This window comes from Saccostrea cucullata, unplaced genomic scaffold, assembly GCF_032062105.1.
Source record: "Saccostrea cucullata isolate Sc308-1 unplaced genomic scaffold, CSIRO_AGI_Scuc_v1 ctg44, whole genome shotgun sequence".
Classification (NCBI taxonomy): domain Eukaryota; kingdom Metazoa; phylum Mollusca; class Bivalvia; order Ostreida; family Ostreidae; genus Saccostrea; species Saccostrea cuccullata.
The window spans coordinates 18,336-45,000 of record NW_026938421.1 but is presented as its reverse complement, the minus strand read 5'-3'; the positions used below and the strand labels follow the sequence as shown (position 1 = coordinate 45,000).

Below are 26,665 nucleotides of genomic sequence, written 5' to 3'. Positions count from 1 at the left end.
TAAAAGTGGGTCAAACTCCAAGGTCAAGGTCAAGAGATCAAATTTGGTGGTACCCAAAGAAAGGTCTTGTCACAAGAAATACACATGTGAAATACGAAAGTCATAGCTCCACTCAATCAAAAGTTATGGGCAAGGTTAAAGTTTTTGTGACGGACGGACAGACAGACAGACAGACTGACAGACAGACGAATGAGATTTAATGTCCCCTCGCTTTCGCGAAAGCGGGGGACAATAAGATTGTTGGTGCTCAAAGTCAGTTAACTCTTTCTATATACATGTATCTAATCGGAAACACTTGTTTCCCCCTTAAGAACTGGCTTGAAAAAACACAATTCAGACATTAAACATCAAATTTATTTCAAATGACGACTCATATTTTGAGACATATATTCATGGTACTGAATTACAAAGTCCAATTGGACTACAAATGGAGAAACTGAAAATACACTGTAGTTCATTTCACAGATGTTTATATTGATTCCTAACTTCTCAGTGGCCAAATGGATTTTTAAAAATTTTTTTTCATTAATTATTTCCAAGCTTATTAATTGCAGACTCAATAGATTTTTTCAAGAAAGAAGTATGAAACTGAAGTATCTGTTGAATAGTTATTACATGTTCTCGCTCCATCAGTTTTCCATATACGTTAAGAGTTGCCAGAACAAGCTTTCCAAATTTCAAATTCTTAGGAAAGGTTGGTGCTGATTTTCTCAATTTTTCCAGTACATGTGTTGTGTCTTCTTTCCCCAAGGGAATCTTAAGATCAAAAAGCATTTGGAAAACTGGGATTTGAGGCTCTTTTATATCTTCTAATGTTGAGTTAAGTTTCTTGATAAAGTGCACTAGAACCGGAACTGGCATGGAATCTTTCATTATCTTGCACATGACATCAAAATGTGAAGAACTTGATTTCTCTGACTGAACAAGGTGCATAAATATTCCATCGACAAGAGAATTCGGAAGTTTTTCTCCTATAGCTTTTAAAAGAACTAGCATTGGTCTGGATGCACCTGAAGAAAGTTTTGGCAGTAGTGCTGACTGAAGAAACTGAATGCTGTTGTCATGACTGATACTTTCACTAACTACCAGTAGATTCTGACAAGCACATGCCACAGAATTCTCCGATAAACTATCAAGATCCATAAATCTGCAGTATTCCCTGACCTGGTTTGGAGTTGAAGTATAAAACAGTTTAAATTCTTCTGGAAAATCTTTGTACTCATTTTGCCAGTGTTCTCTGAGTTTCATCAAATCAGCCTGTGTTGCTGTATCTAGAGATTCTAATATTTTATCTGGTTCTCGTGTTTCCTTGGATACTTTGGCTTTCTTTGCAGCTGGTTCTTCTGTGCCATTGTCTTCTATCAACTCATCCAGTTCTACAGACTCGAGGGTACTTTTATCGATACAATTATCCACAGGAGAGGTCTCATTTAATGTAGGATCTAATCTTATGTTGTCCTCCTCCTGACCTTGTGGAGAAAATTGTGATGACTGAGCCACGCGACCTTGACCTGTTGTCAGCTGTTGTAGTACTGAGTTTGCCATCTCCTCATTGTCTGTAGTGAATACATATCCTTCCACTTGCTTAAAGTCATTCGATATGTCCGTATTAAACAACTGACAATGAGCTACTAGCATTCGTATGTATGCATCAATCCAAGTTTCACCATTACTATGTACAAAACTCGCAATGACTTTGGTGAAGTTTGCCAATTCTGATGTAGGTATTCTGTGCCTGAAGTGTAGCACAAGCTGCAGGAAGACTGATTGTAATCCATGGGATAGGTGTTGGAAAATAGGAAGCCATTTAAGTTCTCCATTTTGAATGATAGGCTCCTCCTGTTGCAGACTCTTCAGGAATTCTGACCACTGTGGCTGACAACCGTAATTAGACATCGTTTCATTTTCATACCACTGAACTGCAGCATTTAAACAGGAAGCATCCTGAGTGCTTGAAATCTCTTTGACTAGATTTTTCCAAAGTCCCCAATCATAAGATAACAAATCCATGACTTTTTCAGATGTTAAGGGAGTATTTATTAGAAACTTGAAAGATTTTCCCGGTTGTTTACACGGGAAGACACAGAATTATGTGATGATCGAGCCCGACATTTTTAAAATCGCTTCATAGGAAGATTTCCCGGCTGAGAGTTGAGCCACTACATGAAATTCAGTTGAAATAATAACTGTAAGTCCATTTTCCAAAAAGCTATTGGAATTCATGAAAACGGAAAACGGAAAATGTTTTTAAAATATCCCCCCCCCGTAAAACAAAAATTCCTTTTTATGGGTAATATGGACCGTCTAGCAAATTTATGCCAAAGCTTTTAATGTTTCAGGGGGGGGGGGTTATTTTTATAGACAAAAAACGACAAAAATACCCCCCCCCCCCAGCATTTTCAAAGCGCTTTTCAACTGAAACATTGTATTTGACTAATATATGATTATGATATTATGTATTAAACGTATAAGAAAAGATTTACGAAACATTTATTCATATCCAAGACTATTTTAGAATATAGTGATGCTTTAAAGCCCGATTTCAATGGAAAATATCGTCCACCCCCCTTATTTCAAGAGCTGGAATTATGCCGGATATTTCTTTATTTAGCACTGGTATTAAAATAAATAATCAATTGCCATTGAACTGTTCTTTGTATTAAACAAAAAAATTATGGCCAAATTGTCATCAATAAATTAAATATTTGTAAAATGTAGGCGGGAATCGAGAGTAAACGTGCGTAATTCTTCCTATGAAGTAGATTTTTTTAAATTAATAAAACATCTACATGATGAGAGGAAATTCTAGCTGTGGCCTTCTAATCGACATTCAGATTTATCGACGATGTTTTATAAATTAACAATTTATAATAGATATTTTTATTTTTATGTCTACACGACATATCCCAGTGAACTTGAGATAAAAGACACCACAGAGTCTGCCACATCTGTTTCATATTTGGATGTTTTACGGACTATAGAAAATATCTATAGGCAAATTTAAAACAAGCAACTTTATGATATTCACCCATGCTTTTCCATCGTCAACTTTCCTTATTCATGTAGTCAGTAATATTCCGCTTTCATCTGCATACTGGTGCTTATGTCTTCCAACTTCTTCCCTACTCAATGAGCCAAGAGCTTGCTCTTAGTACGGTCAATTTTAAAGGTAGACAGGCTACTCACCGGTAAGTTAATGTTACAGGGATTTCAACTTGCTCTTCTAAAATCAGTGTAATAATATTTTATAGAATGAGGAATTTTTATTTATGAAAAGAAAAGTTAAAAACGTCAACTGGCTGCGAGTTTTAGTTCTATACATCTTCTAGTTAAAATACATGTTTGATAATATTTGAAAGTTTATGATTACTGTCATAAATGATATAAATCTAGTTGTAATGTTGGATAGTATTTGTATTTATTAAAAAATGGTACGATATTAAATTTTGATAACGTTTGTAATAAACAATGGTTTTTAAATGAGGCCACGCACTTTTTTTTTTATTATTGTCTTTCCTGATATACTTTATTTTATCAAATAAAATATACAACAGTCATGTTGTATATTTTATTTGATAAAATAAAGTATATCAGGAAAGACGTTATTACAAAAGTGACTCAACATAAATTTGGCAAGTCGTTTCTTTCAAAGAAAGAATAAAAATTGTGTGAGTTTTTTTCACTATTTAACTGGAGGTTTTAGATCTTTACAAGAACATTGTCTCCGTCCTCTGCAAAGGATAAACAATCGTCATTACACGTGACTGTTTTTTACGAAAGCCGGATAGGTTCATTTCTGCACATAAAAAAAAATATATAACGAGTTCATATCTTTATAACGAGTTAATATCTCGATATAACGAGTTCCAATTAAAAAGGACATTAATACTCGTTATAACGAGTTGTAATTTTCTTATAACGAGTTAGTTATCTCGTTATAACGAGTTAGTTATCTCGTTATAACGAGTTAATTATCTCGTTATATTATATAACTTTGTGAAATCCGGTAATCTGATTGGTCAATACGAAGTAATTATTTTTTAATAACGGCCGCTGAAAGCGAATAATGACTTGCACGAGCTGCCTCGTTTTCACTTTCGCTTTAGACAAACATAATTAGTTTGCAATTTAAGTGAGGAAAATTAATAAGATATAGCAAAGAAATCTGGTGTAAAAATAACAATTACAAGATTTCTGTGAACATTTTCCGGTAATACTTAGCACATACCATTTCATTGTTTGAAAGACTTTTCCACGGCGAGCAGTTTTGATGCATGTTTTGCCCTTACAGAGACTAAAAAAAATAAAGACGTTTGCCATGTGTGATTGTATCGTAGAAACATAAATATTTATATTTTGTCAGTGCAATAATTTCCCCTGCAAGGGTAACCGCGACGCGATAAGTCTGGGGAGGGGGTACCTCTGTTAGATGCATAAATTTTTTATCAACGTATTGGTTAAAATTTATTACCGATATGTTCCTCTAACATATAAATTCTAAAAACTTACATTTAAATAAATACTTCTCTGTAAACACAAGGAAGATATACAAATAAATAAATTTGGGTTAATATTATTTATATAATATAATAAATATGGACTCAACGTTCCGAATACCCATTTTAAACACTATTATAAATTCACTCTTCGATGTTTTCTTCATTGTAAACTAGGGCTGGGTATTGGCCAGAGATTTCGTATTGCGATATATTGCGATATTTTTAACTGTATTCACGTTATAATGTACTTGCAATATTTATAACGATGTAATAAAAATGGCATTTTCTTATATATTTACTTTAATTTACATGCAGAATTTACAAAACTGTTATAACGAGTAACCAACATGAAGAAAAAAATCTTGTTGATTTCATTTAAGTTATGCTCGTTATAAAGTTCCCACAATAACAACTTCTGTCTTACTGTTTGTCTTAATAACAAACTTTCATAATTCCTTTTTTATATTATAATCATTTTGATGATAACAAAATTTTTCCTTATAACGAGTTAAACACTGGTATTGATATATATATCGATATTACAAAATCGTATATAAAACGATACGATATTTTTTTAAAGTGTGTTGATAAAGATTTTGCAATATATTTTTTGTTTTATCGAGGGGTTGTGCCTTTGATTGTAGTTCGTTTATGTATAAACGATGCAGTTGTTTTGTATTGTTTACTTGAAAAACAGGAAGAAGCATATATAGTAAACTGGGATGTTTACGCCCATGACCTAACTGCTGATGTTTCCATGTCCCCCTTCCTCAAAACATTTTTGTGTATCTAATATATGTTGCATTAATGCCTGCGTTAGGCTGCTATTATAATGTATTAATTTAGATTCTTAGACATTGATTATGAAAGCTATATCCAAAACATATTTTAAAAAAATGTCTTTTATCCATACCATAAATTGCCAAACTTTGAAGCAAGTACATTTGGCAATATATTTTTTTTAATATTATGTCCTTGGACACGTTCACGTATAAATGTGTAAATGTGTTCAAATAAAGAGTTTATCAACCTGTGATTATTGACAGCCAGATAGTTCAGAATTAATATTATTTAAACCATATCACAAATTAAATTTGCAACTATATATCAATTTTAAAGTTACGTTGATAATTATACAAACATCAATGGCATTGAAAAGTTTTTAATTCCTATATTGCTATTTTTGGAAATAAAGGGGAAACTTATCATTTCGTTATAACGAGATAATTATCGCGTTATAACGAGAAAAACATAACGAGTTAATTAATTCTTTATAACGAGTAATATTGAAAGGTATATCCATAACTCTTGTTATAACGAGATTTAATTCGTTATAACACTGAATAAGATTTAATGATACTTTCACATATTCTTTATTGCATTGTGACATTGTTATAACTATTATTTTACTTTTTGATAACTGACATTTATTTATAACGAGATCTCTCGTTATAACGAGTAAAACATAACGGACTTTGTCCTAAATAATCATAAAGGAGGCGTGGGGTAACTAATTCGTTAAAACGAGTTAGTGCCCATAACAGTAATTAACTCGTATGTTTCTCTTAACCTTTGGAAATACAAATAATTTATTGGTAAGCAATTAATTTAACTTTTCTAACGCATGCCAATGGATCGTTATAACGGACGTATATTTTAAATTTAGGGTTGAATTGTAATAACGAATCTCTAGGGTTATAACGAGATAATTAACTCGTTATAACGGCTTATTTATAACGTAACTGGTAAAATGGACACCTATGGTAACTTTATAACGATAAATTTTTTTTAGGGAAGGCTTTCGAACTTTTATGAAAAAAAATATAATTCATATCTTTAAGTCATCGAACTACCAAGTTGAAAAACACTTAGATTTTGAAATAATTCCTAATATATTTGTAGCACCGTCGAATCGGTTTCTTATTCGGAACTGGCCAAATAACTGTATTAAAAAATCACCAACTTTACGTATAAGAAAAGTCTTTAATAATACTAGTAATTTATTGTTTTATCCAGATTGATCCAGAACATGTTTTGACCATGACCCCAAAGCTAAAAACTTGATCAAAGTCATGATCTAGCATGTTGTGATATGGTTAGGGCATCAATTTTTTCACATTTGTACAACAGAGTTTAGATCAAATTAATGGCTTGGCATGTGCCCCTGGGTTCAGCAAAGTATATCACCCTTTTAAGATGTACATTGCAGAATAGAAATCACCTAAGAATTCTCCAAGAAGAGTATTTTTTTGTGGCTTTCCTTGAATTCCCAGCAGTCTTATTGAGGTATGGAACACTGTTTTGTAGATTAGTAATTATCTCTAGGTATTGTCTCTCCTTTACTTCAGCCTTCGTTTCCTTCACCCAGGACACAGTGATGGCATTAAAGTGCCACTTCTGAAGATATAAACCCACTTCTTGCTGATCATTGTTGTTTAGGTGTGCCTATTTAAAGATAAAGGCATTTAATTAAGTGACTGATTACATAACTACTGATCATTATTGTAAAACAGAATGAAATACTGTTATTAAAGCTGCATTATGTTTTTTAAGGATCAAGAGAGTTGCTAGAGCCTGAAAATAATCCACATATGGTAAGTAGACAGAAAATACAATCTAATTTATTAAAATTAGATGTTCTGAATCTGCTGCCGCTTCTCAAACGTGCAAAATACTTTTTGAAAGAATGTGTTTTTTAAAAATATTAAAACTTTATATATACATAATGTATTGTATAAATATAAGAGAGGATTGCTTGATGTGAAAAAATCAGTAATGGTTAAAAAACATTCAGTAATCGTTCAGAGATTCCTTAATGATACCGGTCCCAATAGTTGCAGAACTGTAGCTCTCCGATTTTTTTTTCGTCAATACATATTTTTTCGGAGAGCTACAGATCTGCAGCTACGGTCCCAAGTGCTAGATTACCTGAAGTCGGGTTCGTATATCCTTTGATGACATGCCAAGGTAAATCACTTTTCTTTTCTGTTTAAACGTATAAATACCCGGTGTCTTGTATGGAACTCCTCCATCCTTTGGTTTTGATAAAGCTTTATCAATTTGAACGCTCTTCCTCAGCAGTTTTTTGCATTTTACATAAATATTCAGGTACTTATACGACTCCTTCAAATTAGAGCTAAACATGTTAAAGTTTAGTCAGATATATAAAAAAAAAAAGCAAATCTAATTTTAAACTAGTTTAAAAAACATAGCATACAAACCCTGATTACATCGTATACGTTCCAGGTCCATTTCAACATTTACAAAATAGAAATTCGACAGACCACAGTGAAACTGAAAGTCAGTTTAATTGTGCGAAGATCGAACCCGATGCATTTAAGACGTATAGGTTAAAACCATTAGGCCTATAACTATAACACTTTTCGTACTGTATGTCTTTGAAGTAAACACATGGTTATCATTTTCCTTTATTCAATAACTAAAATGAGCGTTAGCTACAACACACTAAGAACTATCTTTGTCTCTTGAAATCCTAAAATATGTCTTCTTTGAACAGTCGAGCTTCATCTTTCTGTTTCACCTTTCACGAGTCGCCCGCGTGGCGCCGTGGTTAGAGCGTCTGCTCTAGAGTCGCGAAGTAAGGTTCGCAGGTTCGAATCCCGTAGTGTGGGACGTGGAGATCGGTCCTTCGGATGAGACCGCATAAACCGAGGTCCCGTTTTGCAGTAGGTGCTGGCACGAAAAAGATCCCTCCTTGCTCAATGGCCCTAAGTGCCGAGTATAGGACCAAATTTGTAGCTCTCCAACGGCAAATGGTGGCGGCTCCATATGAGTGAAAAATGCTCGAGAGGGACGTTGAACATTATACATACATAATCATCTATCATGATAACTCCTTACAGTCCTAAGGTCCGGGGTCATTGTGAGTATAAATTGCCTTAATTTCGTCTTTTACCCCCTTCCTTCTTTTTTCTTTCATTTCTACGTTATTTTGTCTTTTCAGTTGATCATGGATCAATATGTTCTTGAATGTCATTGAGAGTAGATGAATTTTATTTTCATTTTATGAAAATTTATGCAACAGTTTTAAGATGCCACGCAAGTCCAACTGGCAGCTACTACATGTATACATGCATATGCTTAAGTCCTATATATAGTAGTGGATTACCGTACACTTTAGTACTCGTACACGAATTTTAAGGTGGGTAAACGATAGATCTCTATTCTCTGAAGCTTATAAAAGGATATTGGTGTCTGGATCAAACACTTTGAGAGATCGGTCCTTCGAATGAGACCATATACTGTAAATCACTTTTTATTCGCGAGACCATATAATTACCGAGGTCCTGTTATATAAAGCACTGACCACAATTCATGAAAATTTTGTCTCGCTAATAAAGGTTTTATCTCGCAAAATAAGGTGTCGCGAAAATTAAGTGATCTACAGTAAACCGAGGTCCTGTTTCTCAATTTTGGCAATGAATGGCAATGCCGAGTATAGGACAAAATTTGCAGCTCTCCACCGGCAAGTGTTGGCGTCTCCACATAAGTGAAAAATTCTCGAGAGGGACGTTATATAATATACGATCAATCGATCTATAGCTAGGGAATAAGACCTGAAATTAGAAGGTTTGCCAAACCAGAAGGTATACATTTGAAGAGGCGTAACTTGTAGACAATTAAAGGGAATAATGTAGTAGCAATCTAATGTCGGAAGTTGGACTGTCCGCAAAAGCAGGACTATTCGTCACACAGAAAACTTCTGGCCTGGAGGAGACCGTGCAGGTACTCACTTCCCAAATATCCATGCACGATTGTAACACAAATTATGTATGGCATCATATAGAACGAGAAAATCAAGGGAATTTCGACCTTGAGGACAAGATTTGAGACCGATTTGCAATACATGACTGTATTTATTAAATTAATTAGAAGTTAATTGAATCCTAGATCTCGTAGGTGAGATGTAAATAATGTGTTTCGATGCTGATCGACACAGGTTCCAGTGAAAGGATTGCTAGTGAAGAATTTACAGATCTAGAACAGGGTTTTTATGGAACATCATATTCGGCTACCGTGTCCACAGGATTGGAAAATGCGACTTGAGGAGAAAAATAGCGGGGGAAAAAACTTAGAGAAACTCGGGATTCCAGTACAATTGTATTTTAGAACTCGGATACTTCTACCTTTCATAGCTCAAATGGAATAAAACAGTCTACAGGATCTGTTTGTGTTCTCTGTAAGTCGACTGAAATCGCCCGGCATATTCAGCAGTAATGACAATAAAAACATCTCGTATGTCCATGTCTATTTGAACAATGACCGAGTCATCTTTTGTTTTCATACTTCTCACAATATCTGCATAACCAGCTTGAGACCCAATGAACACTGTATAACTATAGTCTATCCTGGTGTCCAATTGGAATACTCCATTCCACGTGACATTTAGCTTTCCGTCATCCATGGAAATGTTGCATGTCTTTCCTTTAATTGAAGTAAGAAAAGTATGATTAAATTAAAATTCCGATTTTTGATAAAAAAAAATGAATTCACTTCATTATACTTATAACAACGACGGCAGTTATCTTACCTGTTTGGATTGGAGCAATATCAAGTACTTTTATACTTCCATTTATTGAGTCACTCCTTTTCCCAACAGAATTGACCGCGTAGACGTCAGCTATATAGGTACCGTTATACTGAAGATCAAGATCATCAATAGAAACATAGTTATGCTTTCCAATATCAGCAGAGTTCAACACTATATTGTTATCGGATTTTATGCAGAAGTTATAATTAATCAACCCTGTAGCATCCTGAAAACTCAACCAATGAAAATAGAGTGAAGTAGTGGAATGTTGGATATGTTCCAGTAACATCATCTTTATGCTATTAACAGCAAAAGTCACTTCTGGTTGGGTAGGGATTGGTGCTTTGTATGCCACAATAGTAACATTTTTATCGTTAACCTCAGAACTAAGTCCGATCGTATTGACGCATTTCACGGAAGCAAACACTTCTGTGCCATGTGGAAGTCTCATACTTGGTGATCTGCACTCTGTCCTATTTTCTGATTCAAACCAAGGTATAATTGTGTCTGAACCCATAAAGCTACCTGGAAACAAAATATTTCACTATTTATTGGAAGGATATTTCATAAGAATTAAAAATACCCAAGTAGTAACACCTAGGCAACCTCGAATTTTGAAAGATCAATTTTCTTATTGGCTTTTATTTCGGAAAGAGAAACTTACCCCAAGCACAAAAGCATTCCTGGATGTCACTTTCTTTCTCTTCTACATTCCATCTAATTGTGAAAATGGATTTTACTTCTGTATTATCTGTTTCATAAGAAACAAAAACGTCTTTGACAACAAGCACGGGTGCCGTATGATCTAATGCAATGGGCAAAGCATAAAAGTTTTCTTGAAGACCAGCACCATTTTTGGCGAAAACGGAAACGGTGATTGGGGTCGCTTGTTGTTGTAAGATGTGAATTGTTCTCACAAATATTCCAGTATGCATGGAAAAGTGTGCTATCTGTTGGGCGTTTCTAATGGTTCCAACTAACACATCCACAGATGTGATTTCACTTTCTTCATCCACAATAAATACAGAAATTGTCACGTGACTTGGAGATATTTGACGAACAGTAACAGCATTATCATTTGCTTCTTCAAGTCTAACACATTTTTCTCCAGTTAGACGAATCGTAAAATTATCGTTCAACATTCTTAGTGTTGTGATATCCACTAATACATTGACTGTTTTTTCAGTTGAAGATAGATAATGGAATCCATTTTCTAAATCATCCGTTGGTATTTCATGGTTTGTGTCTTCAATATAAATGTGTATTGAATCATGCCAAAATTTATGAAGGGTATGTATTTGAACCTTAAATCTGTATTGACCCTTTGTAACATTGATTTGCTCTGATATAAAGTTTTCTTTGGCAATAGAAGAAATTGTTATATTGTATATTACTTGACTGTAAAGTTTGCATTTCATTCCTTTTGGTTTTGATACGTCGAATGATATTTGATGAGATGAAACTGCATTACTCTTTAGACCAACAGAATTTTGTGCTTTCACAAGAAAGTTGTATTGTTTCTGGACATTTAAAGTAAGATTTGACAAGGTATGTTTATTCCGGATTCCAACATTCTCAAAGTCTTTAATGACATTGCCACCAGAATCTACCAAAGCCACAAAGTAGCTACTTATGAAAGACTCGTGATCTGTAAAACCTTGCCAGGTTGCTGTTAATGAAGTCGAAAACGGTTGCCAAGGAATATTTTGGAAGAAAGCCGTATTATACACAATGCCGACCGATGGAGAAGTATTGTCAATAAGAAAGCCGGAGGAGAACAGTGTTGTTTGCAGACCAACGTTATTAACTGCTTGAATGGTCGAAAAATACTTGACTCCTGGGTGCAAGTTTGAAAAGTGCCAAGTGAAATTCAATTCTAATCCAATATTGAGTATGCCCGAGACATCATGCCCTATAAAATAAATATTTAATTCCAACAATATTAAGATAAGAATAGAGTACAAAAATGAAAACGGTGAAACTTGAACATTATTGTTGAAAAACGAAAAACCTGTGTTGTGGTTAGGAAACATGAATAAATTTTCAAAAAAAAAAATAAAAGAATATAAATTTTCAATAATAAAACATGGATATAATTACCCCCTGGCACAGTTCCAACAAATATATTGTAGTTCTTTATTCCACTCTGCTGATCAGAAAACACTCCGTCCCAGCACGTCCTTAGAGCGTGAAATGATTTCCCCGTATTGGAATGTGTGGCACAGTTATCAAGCGAGTCTATAATAGTTTTACCCCGATTTATCTGTGGGGGTGAGGTATCGATGGTAAGAGGTTTCGATTCAGATATAACATAGTCAGTGTCCGTAATCCATGATCTCAAAAATATAACATATGAATGCATATGCTTAAACTGCTTTCCAGGAGGCAGACAATAAACAAACTGAGTATCGAGGCCAAGGTCTTTCCAGGGATTTTCCTTGTGAAGATCAAAAACTCCATATCCGATTGGGAACCCTTCTATGCCAACACTCCACTCATACCTTCGAAAAATGTCGCTTGTTGAGTTCCAGGAGGCAGATAGACAACGCGTTGACGCACTATACGCATGTTGTGACTCTAAACCATCTGAAATAATGTGGGAAGAGGTTTCATGGTAAAATTTGATTCCCTGCATTGCATTATTCCTATATTGTTTGAGCATTTCTTGCCAATAGCTGAACATGTACAGTCATTTGTGCAAGACAGTGAATCACATGAATGTTTTTCGATCAGTAGTCTACCTTGCGACACATTATTATTTGTAGGAAGAACTAAAAACGTTACATGTCTTGCTTTGCTATTAAGACCAACATTGTTCGTGGCTGACAGACCTAGCAAAATTTTCTCATTCTGAACCAATTTTCGAGTGATATTTACGGTAACGTTTTGTTCTTCATGAACACCACCATCATGAGGTACTTTGATGGTTTGTCCACTGATTTCACGTCCATAGAGAGTTTCGCTAAGATGTAAATGATATGCCACAACCTGTGTTTCTGGATCCACGAAATCTTTCCATTTAAGCATTACACTCAAATCATTATTGGACCATACGGCATTATCTAAAATATGTCCAACAAGTGGTGGTGTGGAATCAATGGTTATCTCATCGCTCTCACTCGAGGTACAAAGTCTGGCTGCATTGCATGACGTCACAACTATTCTATATTTGTCTCCAGAACTTAACCATTTTGAAGTATCTAGGGAGATTGTCCTTGTGTCATCTCCATAAAAAGTAATGTCATCAAGAAATAATTTACTGTTGTGACTTGTTCGAAAGGAAATTAAGCCTTTAGATAAAGGACTCTCATTATCTTTGAATTTCCACTGAATTTTTAATAAAGATGAATCATACAGTTCAATAGGAGAATTCGTTTTGATGACGTTTGGTGGAAATACAACAATAGGCGGTGTAACATCAACAAAGAGTTCATCAGAAGATGCAGATGACGTCAACCCAGCTTTATTCTCTGCTTTAACGGTCGCATATATGGTCTGATTTTGTGGTAGGTTTAAATTGAAGAGTAAAATTGAAGATTCATGTCTACTATTTTTCCAAGATTCCACATCACAGACAAACTTTTTTGAGCCTAAACACACAAAGTATTGTAAAATTCCCGATTCTGCTTCGATAAAATCTACCCATGACACACGTAATGTTTTGCTGAAAAATGAAAAAAAACAAGCATAAAAAATCAGTCTTTTTTCATCGTTTCGAGCATATCAGCATTCGGCTGAATTATAAGCATAGCACCATACCTGTCAGGTACATATCTGTCGTTGTTTCTCCCTACTAGAACCCTCCCAGGTATCGGAGGTGAATCATCAAGGATGATACCATTAGAAGATGCACCACTGCAGAGACCTGCTTTATTACATGATTCGACGGTTGCAAAATATTTCACGCCTGTTCTGAAACTTTTGAACCAGGTCCATTCTAGATCGAAAAGGCAAAAACAACTAGTTGGTGCGAAAACTTAAATTCATTAGTAAAATAAAATCTACAGAGGTTTCGATCTTACCTTCTCGTAAACCAACATCAGTCATTGGTATTATGTTTGTCTTCTTAAAGGCAGTTCCAAGGCCGACACGGTAGTTTGAAATCATGGAGTGGGGGTCATGAAAATTTGTCCAATGTATTGATAGGCTTGAGGCATTACTACTGAACATCAAATCAACCTGAAGAGAAGAAAATATCTACATCAAAATTAATTGAAAACGATAACGAAATAATTGGTTTTAATAAACACTCCTTTTACAGATTTTATGATATAGATTGAGATAAATTAAACTTGAAATGTTCAGCAACGTAAAAGGTTAAACGATTTTGTTTACAAAGCTCAGCTTGATTATTGCTACAAAAAGATACATTTTGTACTCTTTCCATTTTTTTGAAAATTCGTAGATTTGTTATTCTATAATAAGAAAGGTATTTTAATACATGTATTGATAAATCATACAGTTACCCCAGTTTCTAAAGGACCATCCCGAACTATGCCAACCAAAGGCGGCGATGCGTCAAAGATAAACGGAGCTGATGACACAGTGGTGTATAATCCAGCATTGTTCCATGCCTAAACAAACATCAAAAGTAATATCTAGAAAAATGATATCTACTATTGCTAAAATTATAAAATGAGGAAAAGAACTCTTACAGATATTAACAATTAAAATAAATTTATAGTCATTGGTGAATTTCGAAGTTAAAAAGATTCCAACAATGTTTTATACTTTCAAGTACCTTTAGATTTATACGATATTGATGACCATCAATGAATGAAAAATAGTCCTCAAGATCAGCATATGTGTTTTTGTTCACGGAATAATATGCTGAAACCTGCTCGTTAAAAGACCTAATTCCCAGCTCATATTTTTCGATTCCACTTTCCCTATCTTCCATACCAGACCAATGAGCAATCAGATTACCGGGATTGACCATCGTTAAGCTTTTGATATAACTCCCCACGGTTACCATTCCTGTCGTTGGAGGGGTAGAATCAAAGATATATGGGTCGGAAGATGATGTGATGTAGTTTCCAGCATGATCAAAAGCTGCAGTTGTATAAAAAATAAATCTTCAGTATATTTGAACGTAGATGAACATCTAACAAAAATAGTTGCTGAGTAATTTTCGTTGTATTTTTATTGTTATTAAAGAAACATCTTCATACCTCTGATGAAAAAATAATAGGTCATTCCGTTGGTAAGTGTCACATTTGTTAGAACCGATGATTCCGATAAACCACAATGCGTAAAGGACAAAACATCTTGACTGTTAAGATGAGTACCTCAAAAACAAAAACAAAATCCATACAGACAATAAAGTGTGCAATACATTCTCTATAGAAAATTATGATACCAGCTTAATTTCTTTTTAGTGATAAACGCACACGTTTTACCTATTGCCATTTCATATCTTTCAATAGCAGATGGATAAAGGAATTCCTTGAAATGTGATCCATCAACAAAGCCATGCCACAGAAGAGTGACTGTAGAATTCGAGTTTATATAACCGTTATGATGATTGTGGACTTTTACATTTCCCGATGATGGTGGAACATTATCGATCACAAATCCGTCACTACAACCTTTGGTTACATTCACACACAAGTAATAAATTTCGCCCGTTCGTAAACCTAAGTAAGTGTGAAACCGCGCGAATCCCCCTATAGTGATTTCCTGATAAATACAAGAAACATCTGTCAGACAATCAGTAGGAACTCTTTTCTCCGTCATTACGGTCCATTGTACATGATTCCGTCCAGTTCCAATGGTAAATCCTCCTAGCTGAAACCAACTCTTGTTTGTGAAGTCCATCTCATGTTTATGAAGTGTTTTTATCATATCCGATCCTATGGTAGATGTAAATCTATAATCATCTAGATTTTCTATTGGTAAAGTTTTCAAATTTAGATCGTAAACAACAGATTTTGGAAACTCGTTCGGGTGCTGTTTTATCCATGCCATTGAACACTGCAAGGACGAAAGACCAGATTCACAAAATCCTTTCACACAGAGATAAAGTTCTCCGTGAGGGTAAACTGGCAAATGGACACAGGTCGATACCTTGTAAAAATAATAAACATGACATTTATTCAGAAAAAAATATAAAAAAATCACTCAATTATAAAAACCTCCGAACTATGGCTGAATTATTGCCGACTCGCTCTAAACAACAATATAATTAATCAATCAACAGTCATAATAGAAAGTTGATCAACGATACTTACAGATATTGTATCATTAACTGCGGCATTCACAGATTTATATGTTGTTAGTTGTTTTTCTCCTTTGTTGTCCCCAAAGAAAGCCCATTTATAGAAAACTGCATATTTCTTCACCTTTGCACTACAAACAAACCTCTGAAATTTGATATTAACTACAGGACATTCATTATCCAACAAGTCAAGTGATGCAGACAGACGTCCTATATTCATGTCAAACTTTTCTATATAGAATCCATTGGACTTCCATGATTTAGAACAGATATCTCCAAAACATGGTTTTATCGATACTTGATAAAAGCCGTCTCTCAAAGGACCAGTAAGAATTGATGACGAAAATGTTTTTTCAACGTTTCTTCTAAATAAAATTGTTTCATTGCAATTTTTCTGTAATGAACAAGAGTAATGAACAGCTATTCCATAACTTGTTATGAATTTGGAGCTTGGTCCATGCACCTTCCAATTTGCTGATATCTTATCCATGTTTTGTACGAGTTCGAGATCTTTTATACATTTATGGAGTATAAGCTCAGACAAATTCATATTTTCCGAAAGTCCTTCGATGATGAAAGAAGGATGCTCCTCCATTGGAATAAACGATATAAAATCCTTGAATGTCGTAACAGAAGATATTATTACATCCTTACTTGATATGTTATAATTGAAGTCATTGGAAATAACAAATAGTGTATAGTGGTGTCCAATTGTTAATTTGGGATGAATGTAAACTGTATTATTTATAAATTCGGTATTAGAGATCCGTGTTATAACGGTTGTCTCATCACAACCCTTTCCATCTTGAACTGTCAGATTTAATGAGGAGTCACTCTGGTCAATACTAATAAATCCATTTGTTTTTGTCTCAAGGACTCCATACAAAGAGGTCATTTTCATCGCTATAGTGTATTGCTTAAAGAATTCTAACGGTATGTTAAAATTACAATACGTGAAAAGAGATTGATCTATTACAGTAATATTTCCTTTATCGTACATCAGTTGAGATGTATTTGAATTAACAGCAAATTCATACACTGCATCAGATTGTGGAAAAGTGCCATGGTATCCAACACAGAAAGAACTGTTTGAAAATGTAAAATTGCTGTCCTGCATATTTTTCAGCGTTAAATTTCCTGCAAGTAAAGGGTTTAAATCGTACAGTTTTCCGTAAAATGTTTGAGAATTAAATGGAATATTGAAATGCACAGACTGTATCTCACAAAACAACCCTGCAGCATTGTAGACATGGAAGTCAAAAATAAAATCTTCATGGGTATCAGAAAAGATTGTCTGTACGTCCTCTAGATTTAAACTAAGACATTCGTAACTCTTTGGACATGAAGTTGAAAGTTGTTCTTCCCATTTTGAAAATGTTGAGACCATTTGACTCTTTGTTCCTAGAAAAAAAAAATGAAATATACATAACTATAAATCTCTTTTTCTTCGCGATAACTTTATTTTCTCGTTAATTGCTCGCGAAAACTTCATTCTTGCGTATAATAGTATTATCAAAGTTTATACAGAGATATGACCGAAATCCGCATAACCTTTGTGTCGCTTATAAATACCAAATAAAATTCTCCTGAAAATATGGTGTGAAAATTAGGTGATCTAGACTATTTGACTTAATTTAATTATACGGATTTCAAAAGAATATGTAAACTTACCCAATCTGTAGAAGATTTTCTTTACTGTTTCAATCTGGTTTACATCAAAGAAAAAGCTTGAATTCCAGTACACTGTTACAAATCCATCAGATATTACGACCTCTGGTTTCTTAAAGCATGTAGGTGGTGTTTCGTCAATTAAAACGGGTCCTATATGCACAACAGTTTCCATCAGAGCATTATTTTCAGCTTTTATGAATATATAAAAGTAATTATTTATATGAAGACCTAGATGTCGTTTGTGATAGAAAGTTTTATGAGAAGATTTTGTATATCCTATTATGTCCGGTGTTTCACTGTTTAGTAAGGATGACCCGAACCCAACATAAACTTCATGTACAGAACTTTCATCATCAAGAATACTCCAGTTTATATATATCCGGTCGTTATTGAGATAAAAATGTAAAGGTTCATTTGTTGTAATATTTCCAGAACAGTCGATCGTATAATTGACTTTTTCATCTACTGGAATGATGTCCAAAACGTTGTTTGCCAAAGTTGTACATGTACAATTGGTTTTAATCTTCTTGATCGATTCTGTTATGAGCCATACATTATTATCTTTTCCACATGCATATTTTGGGTACATATTTAGGTTTTCTACGGTTACAGCTCTGATTGTTGGCGGTGTTTCATCGAAAACTATGCCATCACTGCATGCTACTTCAGATGATTCCAATGCATTATTAAATGCAACGATAGATGCAAAGTATTTTCCAACATTTGGCAATGTAGCTCGAAGAGAAGTTTCAGACGTTTCAAAGAAAGATACTTGTAGGTCTTTTTGTAGCATGACCGACTTTGGAATGCATGAGTTGGAGACTGCTATTCTGTAGAATCGTATCCCACTTTCATGATCAAGGAAGCCTTTCCAACTGATTGTGATATTTTCTGTCGCTGTGAAATCCAAATCAGGTTTACTGGATTCCCCTTCTTGAATAACTCCGAGTTCAGGTGCAGATTCATCAATTAAAATGACCACTGATCTTTTTGATTGTAGCTTTGCCTTATTTGTTACCATAATTTCGAAAGTATAATTGCGATGATGCTGTCCTATATGGGTATTATTCATAACAAGAGAGTTCAAATCCAACGAAAAATTGTATCTGGCACAATATCCAAACGGTGTACAGTAACAATGTGATCCATTATCACATGCCTAAAGTAAAACATGTTAGGAAAGGTTTATTTTCAAACCAGAAAGAGATATAGTATAACATGTACAGGTATATTATATTATCGACAAAAATGGGAACAGATATCGTTTTGATTTTTTAGATTGTTGCTAATCATAGAATTCAATGTTAGTTTCTTGGGAGAAAAGGTAGTGATTTAGATTAATTGACTGTATTTTGTTTACATCCCTCTCGGGAATTTTTCCCTCACATACCACCACTTGCTAATGGAGAGTTGCAAATTTTGTCCTATACTCGGCACTTAAGGCCATTGAGCAGGGAGGGATCATTTTTGTGCCAGCACCTACTGCGACACGGGACATCGGTTTATAAATACGGTCCCATCCGAAGGACCAGTCTCCACAGTGATTTAATAGATAAATATTGTCCCACAGTGAAGAAATTTTGTCCTGGGCTGTACATTTTAATGTTGCCTTTTCACCATTTATTACTTTAGAGACTTTTTATATTGATGTCTTCTTTTTTTTTTAAATCTTTTTTTATTTGGATTTGCACCCGGAGAAGGATCAGAGAGAGAGATAGAGAGAGAGAATTCCTTACGTCGCGACTCTATAGCAGTCACACTAACCACTGTGCCACAGTGATTTAGAAGATAAATATTGAAGATCTCCTATAAAGATTTCATTGGGCTTTACATTTTAATGTTGCCTTTTCACCATTCATTACTCTAGAGACTTTTGTCTTGATGTCTTCTTACCTGAATTGGCTTCACCCCAAGAATCTTGTTTGCAAAATGTTCTTGATTTTCCGTCCAACCAGCTGTCCAAGAAATATGATCCAATCCGCTATGGATGTCAAATGTTTGAAAGGTTAAGTTCATTTTTGATATATCCGTCTGATTATGAACATAAATCATTTCCTGTTCATCTCGAATTAGCCAGACATTTCTTATTACAGGCGGAGATTCGTCAATAAATACTGTGACATTATCAGACAATTCGTTTTCTACAACATCACCCATTGAAAGTTCAAAATACACCTCATCCCCATCTTTCAAATTAGAAATATTCACACAGACGCCTTCGTTTAAAATATTTGGAATCATTTGGTCAGTCGAAAGCACTGAGAACTGACCATCAGATCTTTTCGCTACCTTGTACTTAAAATGGGTTATCCCTCTTACGTTTGGAGTTCCAGAAGGACGAAAGTGTCCTGAAGTTTGCTCATAAATACCTGAAAAAGTATTGTGTACACCAGGATCAATCGGACTCATTGGATTGTAATGAACATACTTATCATTATAGTACTTTCCAGTCCAATCGTAACAGAGAGTTCGATGATTCGTTTGCCAGACATAACCTGTCGCGACCGATGCTGAAATTACACTCAAAGCTTTGTTTGAATGAGATAAGATTTTTGATGAATTATCAAACAAAACAAAACGTCTTGCTTGACGAGAATTAAGAGCAATATCGACAACTTCCAGCACCACAGAATATAGCATTGGATTGGACGTTGCTGGTATATGAATGCTGAAGGACGTACAATTAGAGCATTGTATTTTGCCTAAAACAGATGAATGTTTTGCTTTCAACTTTAATCCATCGTATTCCATCTCGTGCAAGAATATTTCAAAATGTTGTATTCCTGATGCATAAATTGTTTTAGCCCCTGCAAAATCATAATCTTTCCATCCAAGGAATGTAACAGAGAGTTCCGAGGAATTTGTTACTTCCTTTGAAATGTTAAGGGGTGTACTATTGCATGCGATGAGATCTGAGCAATGCTTTGGCGCCAGGTTATCAAAGAAATAGCAAAGCATTCTGTCAGCTTCCGTTTTACCATATATATACGTATGAGATCTGTACACTACATATCCACCCGCGTAAGCTCTATATTTTAAACAAAATCTGAAAGAAAAATATTAAAGAGACATATTAAAAGTATATCACTTAAAAGAAAACAATACTCCACACAGAGGGTAAATTTAGAAAGGGTCAATGGAAGGTACTTTACGTGATATATTTGTTACCTGTTTCCGTTGTGAAGTGCTTCGCTGTTTGTTTCATTAACTTCAATGGAGAACAAAGGGGGGATATTCTTTACCGTAAAATTTCGTAAAGTAGAAGATTTTAAAATTTGTTCAGTTCCTAAAAAATAAAAAAGTCGATCAATATTGATTGTTTTTACTAAGGCCTGAACTGTGATATTTGTGAAACAATTGAGGATGTACCTGCTGCAGTCTGTTTTATGAAGTCTAAGTACACTTCAACAATTCCGAATCCAAAATCATCAACTGTCACGTTATGTTTGTATTGGACGTGTTTGGCATCGATCATTAGATGACCAGTCACGCTATCAACTTGATGTTTTCCGTAGAAGTCTTGCTGATTTGAACAAGTGGAAGGACCAATCGATGGGGATTGGCTTATTTGGCCAAAATTGTCTGATACTCTTAATTCGCATGTCAGGATATCTGGATGCACTTCCCCTACAGAAAACAGTAGTTGAGCTTTCAAGATTTTAGAAAGACTTCTTGGAATGAAATATTTCTTCTGAATTTAAAATACTTACCTATGCATAAGTTATTTGTAAAGTCCGATAGTTTTCTGTGTAAATCAAGGAAATCATTGGCTATGAATTCGGAGTTTGGATTGCTGGCAAGAGTTTCCAGGATTGGTTGAAGTTGTGAAGAATCACCACCAATTCCAAATGCGAATACATACGTCCCAGAATTGTGAAGATTTTGTGCATTGGTCAAAAAATTATTTGTTGTTTTCCATCTGTCATTGCCACAACTATGTTCATTGCATGGCGCCTTTTGTTCGAATTAGATGTCAAAAATGTTCTGACTTGATCGAGAGTGTTACTATAATAAGTGTTTGTATCACCTCTATATGATGTTTTTAAAACTGCATCTTTGATATCTGTTTTAGTCAAATACGAGTTAAAATCAAAAACAATTCTCGTTGACGAACTATGAGTCATAAGTGCTACTTGTATATCGTTAAGTCCAATGTTGAAGCAATCTATGAGTTTTATGATTACGTTTTGAGCGTATTGAAAACCCTCTAAGTACATGCTTTCAGAATCATCAATTAAAAACAAGATGTCGATATACGGACACACTGGAAATAGAAAGCAGCAATAAGATGTCTTATACAATAAGTTTGTCTTTTTAATTTTATATGGAATTGATAATTTGCTTGTTATATCAATAAAAGAAAATATCTCTTAATTTACCACTTTTTGCAATATTATTTTTTAAAACTGAAATTTTAACTAGGAGCAATTCTTATCTTGTTTATGATAATTTATGTGTGTAATGTATGTTCTATATACAAGACGCTGTTTACTTACAGCTCTTTCCTGCTACAGATCCAAGTTTACAGTTCTCACAATTACAGTCAAAGGAGGGCAAAGGTGGGTTCACTAAAAGCCAAAAAAAAAAAATAGTAGTAATTAATCCTGTTTTATCTATTTTACTTAAATTTATTATTTTTTTTTTGTTAATGCATTTTGTTTTTAAAGTAACTCATCTTTTTACTTCAGTGTTTTTTAAAGTTATGATAATTTTTCGATACCTTACTTAAGGTTATATTCAAATATTTCGATATTGCATGCGTGTAGTCCAATTCAACATGTATTACAGCATTAGCTGACCGAAATAAAGCAAAACCATATATTCCAGTACGGAAGCAAATAAGTGTCAACAGTTGTTGCCATACATCATGTACATTGTCTTATTTGCTTTTGTCTAACAAATTAAAGTATATCATTAAGACGAGATCGCCAGTGGGTATTCAACAATGATCTCCTTATTAACGAACATTTTCTTTTACTTAATATATTTTTTTTACTTTAAGTTAAGTCGATTAACATTTTCTTTATCGTTTACATGTTGAATTGTGTGTCAGTATATTTGGAAAGGGATTCAAATCAGATGCTGAAATCCAGAAACACGAAGAATCTCTCAATAAAAATGTACGATGAGTTTTTAAACTAAGGTAGGTTACTGACAGGTAAGTTGATGTAACAGAAACTTTAACTCCTCTCTTAAATTTATCATTTTGTAGCTGTATGGTCGTTTTAATTGCCTTGTAAGCAAATACTTCACAGACTAGTTGTTACGCGCTGCGCGCTGATAAATTGATGTTAAAGAGATTTCAAAAGAATCCACTCTATCAAAATTGGGTAAAACACCCAGATACCGAATTATAGTTGCATAAATCACAAATTACAATATTTTTAATGCTGAAATAAAAGCAAAAATAGGACATTGCTAAAATATAAACAGATCTAGAACAAGTGAAGACACCTTATAGCTTCAGTAATCTCGGAGCATATAGTATCAAACGTCTTCGATTAATTTGATAAGAACATTGCAACCCATACTAGCAGTTTTAAACTCATTATTTGCTTTTAAAATAGTCAAAAAATTTGAAAAATGACAGAAAATTGAAATACATGTAAATGCTTTAAAATATTTATTAATGGGTAAGGAAGACTTAATATACATTTTTGTAGCTTTTTCTTATCAGAAAATATTTACTAGTAATGCATCCTCTTTTTTGACTATGACAATACATGTACTTCCATATTATTCCATCAAAATGTATTCACTTACTGCATTCACACAGAGTTCCATAGTAATTAGGTGGACATGAGCACCGGAAGGCATTCAGCAAGTTGTGACAGGTTCCTAAATTTTGGCATGGATTGCTGGCACACTCATCGATATCTGATCAATAGAAATTTAAATCAGTTCTACATAAAACGTGTCTAGCTTTCATGAAGATGCATCAATTGTTGTTTCATTTATATGTTAAATGTTAAATTTAAAACGGACGTTTCGTAGACTTTAAATAACCTATTTTAGCTCTGCAATATAGTTTAATCTATAGATCTAAATCGTTCTTTAATTTTTCAGTTCGTTGATTTGTTTGAAAAAGATGTTAATTATGACATATTTGAGTATTTTTGCTGCAAGCTTAATTATCTCTAATTTCTCCATTTACGCAATTTTACCACCATCTCCAACCTGTCCATTAAGAGTTGATGATTCACATTTATCCTTAACTTAATAAACTAATCGGGAACAATGAATTCAAATTGTTCAAAAAGTCTTTTTATCTTCCTATAAGTTAAAGTGTGTCCGGTAAAAATTTCAAGAAATTCTGATACAACAAAGGAAATAAGTAAACTCAGTCGAAAATTTAGCGTTTTTTGTATATAAAACTAAACCTATCAGATAGAATTAAGAGAAAATTTAGAAAGAGTAATGTAATTCAAATCAAATTTCAGGAGGCCAAAAAGTAAATAAGTATCACGTGACCTTAAAAATAATGCCGGTCAAGTGTAAACATTTGATATCCCTAGTGATAAATTGAAGAAAATATTTATTTGGATAAATGATTTTGTAAAACTTATTTTAATAAAAATGTCGACATTTAAGGGGACCGACTATAGTTTCCATTGCGCAATATTTCGCGCATCATAGTAAAATGAGGCGTATTTACTGTTTTAATGCAACTTTTTTCGATTAATTATTAAAATTAAACAAAATTAAGAAATTATAAGTCTAAAAATGTAATTACAATCTGATATAATTAATTTTTTAACCGATTTTGCAATTGATAGGTAGGTTGACGTCGTGGCAGTGTGTTTTTGGCCTTATGAAAATCTATAGCTAAGGGGTAATAAAAATATTATTAAAGGAAAAGTAATAAACATACGCTCTTGAAATTTAAAACATAGAAATTTGAGAATATCTCCAATATTTTTATTATGTTTTCATGTGAATCCATTGTGTACGTCATATTTTGTAATACTCTATAAAAATAGTAAAATTTGCTAATTTTTTGCATTTCGAGATGCCCCCTCTGGTAACAAGACAGTAGAATTTTGTGTTTCTTACATATAGATATAATGTACAATATAGTATTACTCATCAAATATTATAGTTTGAACAAAATGTCTATTGTAGTATTTGTATAATTTGCTTTAAAGTGCAAAAAATTGGCATTTTCCTATATAATCCTATAGTAAATGTACCTGTATTTTGAGACGGTCCCTCAAAAATACCTGGACGATAGATTTCCCCCAAACTTTGCATGTACACTGAAGTTAATGTAACTTATATATGGTATAAAAATTTTTCATAGTTTCAGAAATACGATATAAACAAAGGACTATTTTTATTTCAATGAAAATAGAAACACACATTCGGAGCGGGTAAGACCAACCTTTGCATTCCACAACAACATTGTTGAGATGTCCACAATGTCCATAATTGGTAGGCTTACATATGGTTCCAGGTGGACAATACATTCTGCCACACTTGTAATTCTCCATGTATGTACACTAAGGAAGAGCAATAAACGTCTGGTAGTTTAATAGAATTAGATCGGTAGAATTATATCATTAAAACCTTTTAACCAATAAACTGCATTCAGAGCTTAATTGCATACATTATTTTATAAAATATAATACACATGTAGTTCATGAATAGTGATGTGTCGTTTCCCCCCAGTTTCAGACTCAACATTATGATAATGCAAATTATATGTATATATTTTGAAGAGGATGTCAATAAAAAAATATTCATTTAATGCTTCGAAAAGTTTGGCAAAGATAAAATTCGGATTTCTAGAATATGTTTTGTTTTGTGGTTGTTCAACGTACCCTTTAAGAATTGTTCACTCATATGGAGACACCACCACGTGATGGTGGAGAGCAGCAAATTTTGACCTATATTCGGCACTAAGGGCAATTGAAAGCTGAGGGATTTTTATTTCGGTCCAGCATCTTAAGTAGCAACACTGGACCTCGGTTTATACGGTTTTATCCGCGAGACTGGTTTCCACGACCCACAGTGGGATTTGAACCCGCAACACAAGTATCAACTCCTTACTTCGCGACTCTAACCGCTAGATTCCACTGAGCCACGCAGGCGACGATTTGTAAAAGCTAGAACTCACCACGTATGACCAATGAAACACTTCGTCGACCTCCTCATAGCTACACCCCTCTCGACACTCCTCAGACACGCCTCTCTTTTGTCGTCGATGTGGGAAAGAATTAAAGAATGCCATTGCCGAAGAAGATTCCTGTTCATATTTTTCAATCACAGATGTTTCTACATTAGAAAATGAATTTATTTGAAATAATCAACAAAAGATTCCCTACTGAATTACACTATGTATAGCTTTTAAAAACGGAGACTGTGAATTCATACATGTACATGTACACAGTGTTCCAAATGATTTAACGGGAAAGAAAAATCGTAAATCTTAAAATCACATGAAAATAAATAAATGAAAAGTACTTAATTATTTTGCGATTGACTTCCCCATTTGGGCTAAAATGTAAAAAAAACCCTCATTTACACATGAAAGGGAAGGCCAAGAAAAGGAATTTATACGATACTAATAATAAGAGTAGCAAAAAAAAAATATCTAAAATACATGTACTGAAACATTTACAGTTTTCAAACTTAAGTTTAAAAATTAAATATTCCTTAGATATTTCATTTGGCCTGATATTGTCTTATTCGACATTGTTGAAGTGCAAAACTTTCAAGAATCAAATT

The 26,665-nt window shown here is 33.9% G+C and overlaps 4 protein-coding genes across 5 annotated transcripts; all 4 read right to left on the bottom strand.

Moving 5' to 3' along the window:
* Nucleotides 1–390: 390 nt before the first annotated feature.
* LOC134250153 (uncharacterized) lies at nucleotides 391–2,077 on the bottom strand. Its single transcript, XM_062732507.1, has one exon. It carries the CDS (start codon nucleotides 2,008–2,010, stop codon nucleotides 526–528), a length of 1,485 nt encoding a protein of 494 aa, XP_062588491.1. The 5' UTR covers nucleotides 2,011–2,077; the 3' UTR covers nucleotides 391–525.
* A 4,373-nt stretch (nucleotides 2,078–6,450) lies between these two features.
* On the bottom strand, nucleotides 6,451–7,826 carry LOC134250152 (uncharacterized). Of its 2 annotated transcripts, none has more exons than XM_062732505.1 (3): nucleotides 7,721–7,826; nucleotides 7,428–7,622; nucleotides 6,451–6,944 (listed from the first exon to the last, which is right to left on the bottom strand). In XM_062732505.1, exons 1-3 carry the CDS (start codon nucleotides 7,757–7,759, stop codon nucleotides 6,717–6,719), a joined length of 462 nt encoding a protein of 153 aa, XP_062588489.1. In that variant the 5' UTR covers nucleotides 7,760–7,826; the 3' UTR covers nucleotides 6,451–6,716. The 2 variants fall into 2 exon arrangements, with proteins under 2 accessions (XP_062588489.1, XP_062588490.1); XM_062732506.1 differs by having other exon boundaries at nucleotides 7,730–7,811.
* A 1,832-nt stretch (nucleotides 7,827–9,658) lies between these two features.
* LOC134250179 (uncharacterized) lies at nucleotides 9,659–12,684 on the bottom strand. The gene is made up of 4 exons (XM_062732528.1): nucleotides 12,151–12,684; nucleotides 10,715–11,962; nucleotides 10,051–10,575; nucleotides 9,659–9,944 (listed from the first exon to the last, which is right to left on the bottom strand). Exons 1-4 carry the CDS (start codon nucleotides 12,410–12,412, stop codon nucleotides 9,676–9,678), a joined length of 2,304 nt encoding a protein of 767 aa, XP_062588512.1. The 5' UTR covers nucleotides 12,413–12,684; the 3' UTR covers nucleotides 9,659–9,675.
* LOC134250178 (uncharacterized) lies at nucleotides 12,628–26,135 on the bottom strand. The gene is made up of 17 exons (XM_062732527.1): nucleotides 26,055–26,135; nucleotides 25,320–25,437; nucleotides 23,702–23,815; nucleotides 22,435–22,506; nucleotides 21,649–22,202; nucleotides 21,308–21,565; nucleotides 21,107–21,224; nucleotides 19,832–20,984; nucleotides 17,939–19,097; nucleotides 16,281–17,668; nucleotides 15,450–16,116; nucleotides 15,222–15,338; nucleotides 14,792–15,102; nucleotides 14,517–14,624; nucleotides 14,073–14,229; nucleotides 13,810–13,987; nucleotides 12,628–13,714 (listed from the first exon to the last, which is right to left on the bottom strand). Exons 6-17 carry the CDS (start codon nucleotides 21,411–21,413, stop codon nucleotides 12,628–12,630), a joined length of 6,549 nt encoding a protein of 2,182 aa, XP_062588511.1. The 5' UTR covers nucleotides 21,414–21,565; nucleotides 21,649–22,202; nucleotides 22,435–22,506; nucleotides 23,702–23,815; nucleotides 25,320–25,437; nucleotides 26,055–26,135.
* Nucleotides 26,136–26,665: the final 530 nt, after the last annotated feature.